The sequence below is a fragment of the Pteropus vampyrus genome, unplaced genomic scaffold (genome assembly GCF_000151845.1).
Source record: "Pteropus vampyrus isolate Shadow unplaced genomic scaffold, Pvam_2.0 Scaffold25, whole genome shotgun sequence".
Lineage (NCBI taxonomy): Eukaryota > Metazoa > Chordata > Mammalia > Chiroptera > Pteropodidae > Pteropus > Pteropus vampyrus.
The window spans coordinates 8,960,963-8,973,084 of record NW_011888806.1 but is presented as its reverse complement, the minus strand read 5'-3'; the positions used below and the strand labels follow the sequence as shown (position 1 = coordinate 8,973,084).

At 35.2% G+C, this 12,122-nt stretch overlaps 1 protein-coding gene across 1 annotated transcript; it reads left to right on the top strand.

Moving 5' to 3' along the window:
• The first annotated feature begins 327 nt into the window (after positions 1-327).
• On the top strand, positions 328-7,574 carry SPP1 (secreted phosphoprotein 1). The gene is made up of 7 exons (XM_011356310.2): positions 328-524; positions 1,609-1,676; positions 1,789-1,827; positions 4,237-4,317; positions 4,601-4,642; positions 5,695-6,018; positions 6,738-7,574. Exons 2-7 carry the CDS (start codon positions 1,623-1,625, stop codon positions 7,149-7,151), a joined length of 954 nt encoding a protein of 317 aa, XP_011354612.1. The 5' UTR covers positions 328-524; positions 1,609-1,622; the 3' UTR covers positions 7,152-7,574.
• The last annotated feature ends 4,548 nt before the right edge of the window (positions 7,575-12,122 follow it).

Below are 12,122 nucleotides of genomic sequence, written 5' to 3'. Positions count from 1 at the left end.
TTTATCATCTTAATCTATTATTTAAAATGAAAGAAACAAAAAACTATTTAATTTTATTTAGGACTGATTTTATTAATATTTTTTCTTCCGATTCAAAAGTAATAGTCTTTGTAAGAACTAGTCATCCCTCCCCCTTTTTAATGAGACTTGTAGGTGCCTTTTCGTGATGCTGAATGCCATTCTCGTAAATGAAAAAGCTAGTTAATGATATTGTAGATAAGTAATGTTTTAACTCTAGAAGGGTGTGTGTGTGTGTGTGTGTGTGTGTGTGTGTGTGTGTGTGTGTGTTTTAACCACAAAACCAGAGGGGGAAGTGTGGGAGCAAGTGGGTTGGGCAGTGGCAAAAAAACCTCATGACACATCTCTCCTCCTCCCCGTGTTGGTTGGGAATATCTGGAGCAGCATTTAAATTCTGGCAGGTCCTGGTTGTCAGCAGCAAGAGGAGGAGGCGAGAAGTGCAACAGCATCTGGGACTGGACTCTCCACGGGCGAGTGGCAGCCTTCTCAGCCAGCCGCAGACCCAGGTAAACCTGCAGTTTGCTATTTTGCTGCTGTCCTATGCATTCAGTTTCAGTTCAGGGGAAGGTCAAGTTGTAAGGAAGAGTTTAACTGTAATGCTATCATTCAGATTTAAATTGTTCTAGTCTTTTGAATAAGAATGCAAGATACATTGCAGATCTCCCAGAGGAAAGGTGACCAGCTATTTTGAAAGCCAGTCAAATGTGAAACTTAAAAGTCCTTCCACTGAGTCCTCAAAAGAACTGAAACTATTCCCAATCAGAAAAAAAGAAGAAAAAAAAGTAAAATTCTATGCCCCTTTGGAATGATTATACTCATACCATTTGAAATAGATAGATGATTGTGGAGGCATTTAAAAGGAAAATGATCTTTAGTGCTAATGTAAGTCAATGATAATGCTATTTATTTGATTTATTCAAAGGGGAAAAAAAAGCCCTTTCTGAATATTTTACTTCTGTATTTTACTGTAAAAATTTTCACCAAAATACCTGTATGGAGACTCATTATCACAAATAGAAAAGCTGTTGACTGTTTTCAATGTTTCCTTTTTCGTTTCAAATTTCGAGAATAACTTATTTAAATAGCTAACTTTAGAGAAAGCTTCATTTCACTCAAGTAACACCTTTTTAACAATTTAAGTTAAAAATAATGTTTGAAAGGCATGCTGAAAACATGAAGGAAGCAAATTTCTTTCTTAGTTTTATTTTCTTTCTCTTTGTGTTTTTCTTTGAAAAGTAAATATTTCCACACTAGCTAATTATTTTAATTAATTACTGTTGTAGTGTGTTTAGGTTTAGATAGCTGGTGATAGGTAATAATGGTGTAATCTCTGGAACTCTGAATTTAAAAGTTGAATAAATATAGGCTTGTAAAATTCCTCTCTCCCTTGTCTAATGGTGAAAGATGGAGAGAGAATACAGGTGGCATTACCGGTATTAACTCAAAAACTGCATAATGTAAAAAAGAAAGTTGTCTCTAGGAGGTAGAAAATATATTTTACTTGTAATTATTTTGTAACGTGGTAGCATAAAAGGTATCACTGTTTTAACCTCTGAAGAGATCAAGTATTCATTACAAAATGTTTTGCAGGAAAAATTGCTACCATGAGAATCGCAGTGATTTGCTTCTGCCTTGTAGGCATGGCCTACGCCCTTCCAGTGAGTACAGCTGAATCTTAAAGAAAATTCTTCAAAGTAAATAAATTGTATGCTCCCATGTGCTGGGAATACATTCACATTGCATTCTTTCTTCATCTTTTTTGTTTCAAAGGTTAAACACGCTGATTCTGGCAGCTCTGAGGAAAGGCAGGTAAGCATCTTGTCGGTTTATCATATAGTTAAATTATTTATCCAGCTGCTTCAAAAAGTACTACAAACATATATATTGCAATTTTACTTATTTTCATAGTCAAGCCCGACAATTTATAAGTATTTATTGACCGCCTGCTTTCAGTCTAGGCCAGTACCAAGCACAGTATATTTTTTAATTAGATATATGTTCCAAACACCAAACTAGATTTTTTAATACAATAAAATAATGCTCTAGGCCATCATTACTTGTATAAAATGAGTTCTATATGTGAATTTTCCTTTCCATGAGTCAACAAACTGTTCTAGAAGTATAAAATTCTATCCTTTGCTTTACTTAGTGGAAGGCTGTTTAAAATTCACCTCACATACTAGACAATGTGCATGACTGTTATATTCATAACATCTCCAAAGATTTTTGCTAAGAAGTCCATTATAAAAGTCTATTTATGCTGTTTGCATCTATTGTGCTTGTCAGCTGACCTTAGATCACATTTTCCTAACCAAACATAAGACCAAATCAAACTCTTTACTATAATTATTTGACCAGCTCTGCAGATGTACCTGCCTCTCCACAATAGGTGAAACTGTGCCAACCAAACAACAAACGCGCATTGTCCCCAGGAGCTTGGACAAAAAGGCACAGAGTTCAGTTCAGATGAACAGAATAAAGGCCAAAATAGAGTTGCCTGGAATCACTGTAATTAGATTGCTTAATAAAGACACTAAGAGAAGAATCACCGTGTGTGGTTGGGTATGCAAGTGGGTGTGGGTAGGTGTGTCTGTTTTCCAATTGATTTAAGAATACCAATATTGAATCACAACAATAAGCTAGAAAAATTAACATTTTCAGAGAAGATAGAGGACACACTATTTGAAGGAAGAATTAGTGTTTTTTTAATAGAAAAAAAATATGGCACATGAAGCCATGTCAGTATAAGTTATTAAATGATATTTAGGAGATAAATGAAGAGCTCAACCTTCTAGAATCCTATAAATTTCGAGCTGGTAGGAAATAAGGTACGTCCATAAGGAGATGCCTCTGAAGATGAACACTGGTTATTTATGAGTGTTATGATTACTGGGTGGGTTTTAGTCTGTTTATTTTGCTTAGCTTTATTTTCTTTATATTACATTTTTAAATGATAAATTTACCCTATAAATGTATTCACCCTGAGCCTGTATCGATCATCAGAAAATATGTATAATATAAACGTAAATTATAACACATTTCTATGTAATATTTATATAAATATATTTTTCAAAGAAAAAAAAAGAGGGAAACTTTGAACTCATCTAGACCAGTAGCTTTTTGTACTTTCTTTTAGCAAAAACTTTCAGAGAGGCCCAATCTGAAGCTGCTTTGGTTACAGATAGTCACGATGACTGGTTTCCTCCCTATTCTTGTCCCTGCGCCCTCAAGTTCCCAACAATCTTGATGGCTGTGGAATGAACTCTATGGAACCCTCAGGGTTCTCATTCTCGATGACAGGGATGTGAAGTGATTGGTCATGGGTGATACGGCCCATCAAATGACACACAATTAGAGCAATTTCCACTCGTCTGTACTAGCATATTATAATCATTTTCCAAATAAATAACTTGGCTAAAGGAAAGGCCATTCCATTCATGTCTTTGAAGCCTTAGAACAATAGAACTTTTGTGCAATGATTTAGTTAATATTATATTTCTGCAACAGCCACTAAGATAACCATTGGACCCATGGGGCTATTAAAAATTCAACATGTATCTAGTACAAATGTAAACATTCAAAATATAGCTAGGAACTGAATTTTTTGCTTAATTTAATTTTAATTAACAAATTAATTTTAATTAAGTTTAAATATCCACATGTTATGTGGCTAGTAGATACCACATTGGGCAGCGCAGCTGTCCCTGTTCCTGTTTCTCCCTGTTCCATAGGGAGAGGAAATGATGAAGACCAACACTAATTAAGGGCAACTCTGCTTAGATGTACTTTAGCTGAGAGGAAATTTCCCCTAGCAAACATAGAACAGCAAAGCACAGTGTTAAGACGAGCGCGAAGAGCCTATTTGTCTGGATTGAACCCTAGCTCTTAACTTCACTGTGGTTGAGTTTCTCCTGATCTGTAAAATGGAAACAATAATGATGTCTGTCTCATAGCAGGTTGAGAGGATTCTATGAGTGAATGTATGTAAATCCCTTTGAAAGGGTGCCTGTTCTACAGTAAGTGCTCTGTAAGAGTTTAAATGAATCTGCAAGAAAAAAATAGGTTAGAAAAGGGATATCTAAGGCTCTGGTTGACTACATACATACATATGATGCTTAACCATCAGTATTGGGGAAATATAGTTATTTTTTCAGCTTATCACTTAGAGATCTCTATGTTTCTTTTTAAAGTAATGACAAATATGCAACTTTTTTGTAGCTTTTCAACAAATACCCAGATGCTGTAGCCACTTGGCTAAAGCCTGACCCATCTCAGAAGCAGAATCTCCTAGCACCACAGGTATTTTTAATTTTAATTAATTTTAAAAATTAAATTTCTTGCAATTAAAGAACAATAACAACAAAAACAAAAAGCCATTTGACCTGGTTAAGTAGATCCTTCCTATGTGTTGGTAAATATGAGCTTAGGACATCAATTGATCTGCCATGTTGACTTCTTCCCCTTTAAGTCATTCAGCAATGAGGCTGTAAAATAAGACCTGCTTTGGATGGAAAAGGCTAACTTTCGAATAAAAAAGTTAAACATGTATGATACACACTGATCTGTGCCTTTCCTTTTTCAGAATACTGTGTCCTCTGAAGAAACTGACAACTTCAAACAAGAGGTGAGATCTCACTTAGGTTCAGAGGCCCGCCACGCCTTGGAGAGACAAAAGAAGCCACTCTTTGTCCTAATGACATTGCCTGGGTTCAATTCTGACAACATTCTACCAGCAAATTTTCCAGTAAAGTTCCAGTCTAGAACTTGCTCAGAAAGAAAACATGTATTACTAAATGTCAGAAATACCAGATTCCTTTAGATAAATTTAGTGTGGCAGGAAATGTTTACTAAGTTTTGTTATTTGAAATACTAAGCTTCTTGCAATTGATTTAAGGTATTTTATAGATGTCTTATTTAATATCTGATAATCTAACTAACACCTATCAAAACCAACAGTTTGCCTCTAGGAACGTTTCTGTTACTACCATATGGTTTATTTGATAACTATTATTAGTGTTCTTAATTAGGACTTTTTATTAGGACTATTTATTAGGACCGTTTTATTAGGATGATTAATCTATTTGCTAAGTGAAGAGATAAATTAAATTTGCTTTCCTTAAGATTCTGTTTGACTATGCTTAGAATCCCTAATAAGGCAAGTATATTTGCTAATTAGAAGTTTAATAGACAATTACTGCACTTTATACATGTGTAAGAGTCACCTTTTGATTATCCATGCTTATAGGGAGGTAGTTTTAGGTTTGAGTACATGCATTAATATACAGATGCTCTCATCTAAGAATTCTCATTTGAAATAGAAGAAGTAATCTCACAGTTATGTATATATATTTATTGCATCATTGAATTTGGCATATTAAATAATGTCTGATGTGAAGGAGGAAAAACTGTTATTGATATAAATATTATACACATATTTGACTTAAAAATATTTAGGAAAGTAATTTTTTATGGGAAAACAGAAATAATATCTCAGATTATAATTCCATTTATCCTTAAAAGAAAAATTGGAAGACGCTCACTTTAGCTCCTAAAAGCCATTGGACGCAAAGGTCCTGAAATGAAATAAAAGTAAGCTAGAAAAAGACTAAAGCACCATAAAGGATAAGGGAAAATAAAAACTCTTACACTAATTTTTCTGGCCATTTTGATTTTTAGACTCTCCCAAGTCAGTCCAATGAGAGCCATGACCACACAGATGATGTGGATGATGAAGACGATGAAGACCATGTGGATAGCCAGGACCACATTGACTCAGATGACTCAGATGATGCTGATCATACTGATGACTCTGATAACTCTGATGAGTCCCACCACTCTGATGAGTCTGATGAACTGGTCACTGATTTTCCCACTGACTTTCCAGGAACCCCAGTTGTCACTCCAGCTGTCCCCACAAGAGACACAAATGATGGCCGAGGTGATAGTGTGGCTTATAGGCTGAAGTCAAAATCTAAGAAGTTCCACAGATCTGTAGTCAAGGTAAATCCTTTAACAGATGTATCAGATGGTTACAATTAGGGCTCAATTCTAGAAATCAGAGTCTGCATATTCGCTTATTCATTCATTCATTCAGTCAGTCAGTCAGTCAGTCAGTCAGTCAATCCACAAGCATCGTTATTACTTTATTATCATTAAATACAAAACTTTTTTCCATTTGGTAGTTTTTTTATGTTTAAGTCCACGTAATTTCTGTGATTGTCTCTCAGTCACAGTGCTATTTTTCAAAATCCTGGTTATAAAGCACTTTTTTTAATTAGAAAGGGACTTTGGAAAACAGCAATTATTTGCACAATACAGTGGTTACATTTTGAAGTTAAATACCTAAGAAGAATGATGGAGTTTCAAATTACAGTGAATCTATTGTCAAAGGATCTGGATTTGATACATAGCCTGGACATTTACTATTTACTTTACTTTTTAACTTTTAATTCACTATTCTTTTATGTAAAACAGAGATAAGAGACCTAACTCATAAGTTTCATCACATATATAATTGATGTACCTCTTACACTAAAGGAGATGACATATGAAAGGGCTTGATGAAATACAAAGTAACATGCTAACATTATTTTTTACTTCAGTCAAATTTAGACAGTTTTCAGTATAAATTGGCCTAAAAGTTCAAGAGCAGAAAAGAATTACAATATTCCCATTTCTGGCTGTCACTTAATTCTTTTTCCATTTGTGCTATGATTCAGTATCCTGATGCTACAGAGGAGGACCTCACATCACATGTGGAAAGCAAGGAGGTGGACGATGCACGCAAGGCCGTCAAGGCTGTCTTCGTTGCACAGGGCCTGCGCGTGGCTTCTGACTGGGACAGCCCTGGGAAGGACAGTCAGGAAACAAGTCAGCTGGATGACCACAGCACGGAAACACACAGTCTTGAACATTCTGAAGAATATAAGCTGAAGGCAAATGATGAGAGCAATGGGCATGCTGATGTGATTGATAGTCAAGAAAATTCCAAAGTCAGCCACGAATTCCATAGCCGAGAATTTGATAGCCGTGAAGACAAGCTAGCCCTAGACCCTAAGAGTGAGGACCAAGACAAACACCTGAAATTTCGCATTTCTCATGAATTAGAAAGTGCGTCATCTGAGGTCAATTAAAAAAATGAAAAATATAATTCCTTGTTTTTAATTAAAAGAAAAAATACATTATAGCGGGGTGAGAGAGGATATGAAATGCTTATTTCTCAGCTTAGTTGGTGAATGTATATGTATGTGGATGGGAAATAGATAATGTTTTTGATCAGTAGTTTAGTGTGTGGCTTCACGGTAACACCCCTGTAAACTGAAAGCTTCAGGATTTAGTCTACGTTCTTTCCATATAAGAAATGCAAACTGTCACTGCATTTTAATGTTTGTCATTCTTTTATGAATAGAAATTCTTATAGAAGCAAACAAAATGCTTTTATACATTCATAAGAGAGAAGATAAAATTTTATGTCACTGTAATCTTTTGTTTTTCAAATTAGTGTACATTTTGTTGTGATTATTTTTGTGTGAATAAATCTCATATCTGGAATGTAATGAGAGTTTGGTGGTGTCGATTGCTTTTCTTAGTCAGTTCCCTACAGTTGCCCAACAATTAACAGATATAATCATCTTAATGAATGCGCTGGACTTAGTAAAGAGCAATCTAGAAACTGCTGGATCAACTGTATAGCTTCTGGCTGAGCTAATGTTCCTAGCCAAGGAAACAGGAGTCCAGTGGGGGTGATATGCAACCAGAAATGACCCAATCATGCAGGACTCTGTAGGCTGCTTCCACCCAGTAGGAGCACTTTTTTCTAATTTTCATAAAACTGACATAAAAGCTAATGAAAGCCAAGATGTAATCACAAATCAATTTTATTGTTTCTTATTAATTTGTTCAGTAAATTTATCGCTTTCCTGTCCTTGGACGAAAGCTTGAGTAGGTCCCATAGTTTTTCTGATTACTTATAGAAAATAAACAAATGGTCCTTTATATTGGGAAACATTCTAATGCAATTTCAGGTATAATAAAAATTTTTAATTTCATTCAAAACTAAAAGTTCTGGAAACCTAGAGTGGGACGAGTGTTTTTATCTCCTTGTCTTGCTCCTCTGCTTTTTCTAAAACTAGAAATTCCACTTGGAATTTTTAAAAATTTCTATTAAACAACTTTTGGGACAAAAGAGAAAAAATTTAAACTGCAGAATTTCTTTAAAAAGAATCATAATGAAAACACAAATTCTAGAGAATATAGTTAAACCAGTGGTTACAGAAAATCCATAGCCTTAATTCTTGCAGCAACAAAAAATAAAAGAATGAAAATAGGTAAATTGAACTCCTATCATAAAAATTAGAAAAGAGCAAGGAAGTAAAGCAAAAGAAAGTATAAGAAAGGAAATAATAAAGTTAAAAGAAAAAAGAATGAGGTAAAGAACAGAAAAATAGTAGAAATGCATAAATCAAAATGCTGATTCTTTGTTAAAAAAAATCAACAAAATAGATAAACTGCTAGCTAACCCAATAAAGGAAGAAAGGTAGAAAATACAAATAAGAAGTAAAAACAAAAAGATAACCAATGAAACAGGAAATTTTAAAAATTGAGAGAGACAACTTTGCACAATTCAATATAAAATTAATGGAAAACCTATCGAATTAGGTTATTTTCTAGAAAAATGCAATTTACCAAAAGTGACTTCACTATACATGGAAAACATAAAAAGACAAATTTCTATAGAGGCAAGAGAAAATATTATCAAAGAACTATCTATAAAAACTAGACCCAAATGATTTTACAGGGGAATTCTATCAATCCTTCAAAGTCCAGATAATCCCCACACTATATAAATTATAGCAAAGAAGGAAAACTCACAGATGATCCTTATGAAACAAGAAAACTTTAACACTCAAACCTGGTAAAGATTACACACGCACGCACGCACGCACGCACACATGCACAGACTACAAACCATTCTCACACATGACTAGCAATGGAAAAATCCTGAATAAAATGCCAGCAAACAGAATCTAAAATCAAGTTCAAAGAATGCATCATAATCAAGGTGGAGGAGATTCTTGGACAATGATTCTTTAATACTAGTAAATTTATTTCCTGTAATTCACCATATAGTTAGATCAAAAGAGAAAGATGTCCTATAATTAGATCTACAGACTGTGTATTAGTCAGCTATTACTGTGAAAATAATGAGCAAAAAACACTCCTGATATCTCAGTGGCTTACAACCTCAAATACTTTTTTTTTCTCACTCACCTGTCTATGGGTTGGCAGGGGTGGCTGTGCTTCAGGCTGCAGGATGTATTCAGGTCTGCTCCATTCGTCTCTCTGTCTGGGATCAGCAACAACTCAGGCCCATCCTTCTGGTGGTAGAGGCAGAAATACAAGAGGAGTTAGAAATATGAAGCTTTGGGCTCAGAACAGTCCTACTGCCACTTTTGATCAAATTCCATTATTAAAAGTAAGTCTCAAGTCAAATTCCATATCAATGTGCAGGGGAAATATACTCCTCCTACAGTGAATCATGATAGAGGAAGGAAAAAAGAAAGATTTGTGAAGAAATAATAAAATGTAGCGCCACCTTTGACAAATTTCAACAGTCATTCTTAAAGTTTACAAAAATAAAATGAAAATTAAGGGATACTTCCTTAATGTGATGAAATATTTTATGCATCAGCTAGAAAACCAGCATCATACTTAATGAAGAAATATTAAAAGCATTCTCACTATGATCAAGGACAAAGCAAATATATCCTTCATCTCCACTACTATATAACATAGTAGTGGAGACATAAGTTAATAATCATAACTGTTTAGATGCATAAGAATTGAGAAAGAAATTATATCTTTATGTAGATTATATAATACTACACCTAGAAAACAGAGAAGCAGTACTAAAAATAACAACTAACAAGTTCTGTAAGGTAGCATGATGTAAAAGTTACCTAAAAACATATATACAAAAAATATAAATAGTAACTGTTTAATAAATATAATGTCATTTAATATAGAAACAAAAAAAAGATAAAATACTTAACAGAAAATATGCCAAAACTATATTAGAAACTCTATTAAACACTCCAATGTTTTTCTCCTATGTTTTTCAACACCATAAAGATGCCAATTCTCTCAAGTACTGTAAAAATGTAATGTGATTCAAATTCGAATAAAAGTAAACTTTTTTTCTAGAGTGCTGCAAGCTACTTTTAAAGTTCACATGAAAAAAATAAACATACGATAATATGAAAGAAAATTCTGAAAAATATAAGCAATAAAGGAGGATTAGTCCTAACAAATATTATAGAGCATCTCAATAAAAATACTGTGGTGCCGGCAAATGAATAGAAAGAGTGGAAGAGAATAGTAAGTCCAGAAATAGACCCACGTGCATATGGGAATTGCTATATGACATCTGAGATCACTAGGGGAAAGATGGGCTTTTAAATAAATGATGCTGAGTGACTGGATATCTACTCGGAGAAAGATAAAATTGGATCCATATCTCACACCATACATCAAAATAACCTCCAAATTAACCAGATATGTAAATTTTTTATAAAATACTATAAAAATATCAGACGAATACATGAAGGAGTTAATCTGGATGTGCGGAAAGCTTTTCTGTGAGAAGACTCAACCCTGTGTCACCTACTGTAAACTAAATGTTTGTGTCCCCTCAAAATTCATATGCTAAAACCTAATGCCCAATCTGAGGGTATTTGGAGATGGGGCATTTGGGAAGTGATTAGGTCATGAGGGAGGAGTCCTTGTGAATAGTGTCCTTATAAAAGAGATTCCTGGAGCTCCCTGGCTTCTTCCACCCTGGGAGGACACAGTAAGAAGATGGCCATCTATGAACAGAAAGCAGGCCCCTCATCAGACACCAAATCTACTAATGGCTTGATTTTGAACTTTCCAGCCTCCAGAACCGTGAGAAGTAAATGTTTCTTTTTCATAAGGCACCGATCTTTTGGTTACTTGTGTTATAATAGCCCAAACTATAAGACTAGACACTACCAGCCTTGTATCATTAGTCAAGAGCAGCAGCCCCTTGGGCTCCCCATGTACTTGCTTCGGTTGGCACTTCATCACAACCAACTACAGGTAACAGCTTTAATTGTGTTGTCCCTGCATGCCAAAGAATACAAGTATCCGATTTCCCACTGGCAAGTGGCTCAACACTGTGCTCAAATCCAAGGACATGACCAAGTTAATCCAGAAATTGTATCTGTGAATGGTGATACCATTCAAAGACCCCTCCCTGCACTCTATCAATCAGGGTTCAGTTAGAAGACAGGAAACACACCAGTAATTTGAATAGGGAAAATTTAATATAAGAATTATTAACTAGAAACAGGAAGTTAATCAGAAATCATTGTACTGACAGGACACAATAAGAAACAATTTGGAAAGAAAGCTTCTCTTTCTAAAGCTAAGATTCACATTTCATTAGGGAGGGTGTGGCTGCAGCCCAGAGGAGGACAGAGAAGTTTGCTGTGTTATCCTGTGTGGAGCTGGTCTATAGCTCGTGGGCTGAAGTTGGCAAACAAGTCATTTCCCACAGGAGTGCCAGTAGACTGAGGCTAGTAAGCAGGAAATCGTGGGTCATGACTGCTGAGCAGGAAACTGCCTTCTAGGGTGCCAGCAGAACTAGCTGGACAGTGAGCACCACTGAGTGTTCTGCATGTACATCACTGGCAGCTGCTCCACAGGAGGAGCAAGAAAAGAGGACACACACCGGCATGCAAAGCCTTTTTTTTTTTTTGCAGTATCCCTTCAGTGCCCTCTGCTGACAAAGTTTGCTGTGTGCCACCTAGTTTGGGAAGCATGTTTACAGGGTCCAACTTCAATATCACAAAGCAGGGCAGATGGCAATGGATTTTGAGCAGAACAGCAGTAAAGTGATATCCCTCACAGGCTCTGGGAAAAAGTCTGCTTCCTGTTGTTGGACAAAATGGGTAAAAAATGAGCCTGGGAAATCTCTTTAATGATAGAATTCAAAGAAACACTCAGAAACAAAATAGGGTCATAATCAAGAGAACTAATAGCAAACTGAAGGTTACTTCTACTGGCCAAAATTGAATTTAAGA

Excerpts from the sequence above, each read along its gene's own strand:
- SPP1 (XM_011356310.2), top strand. The coding sequence starts at position 1,623 with ATGAGAATCGCAGTGATTTGCTTCTGCCTTGTAGGCATGGCCTACGCC. Across the intron at positions 1,677-1,788 it reads GCATGGCCTACGCCCTTCCA|GTTAAACACGCTGATTCTGG; the intron begins GTGAGTACAGCT and ends TTTGTTTCAAAG. Across the intron at positions 1,828-4,236 it reads GCAGCTCTGAGGAAAGGCAG|CTTTTCAACAAATACCCAGA; the intron begins GTAAGCATCTTG and ends ACTTTTTTGTAG.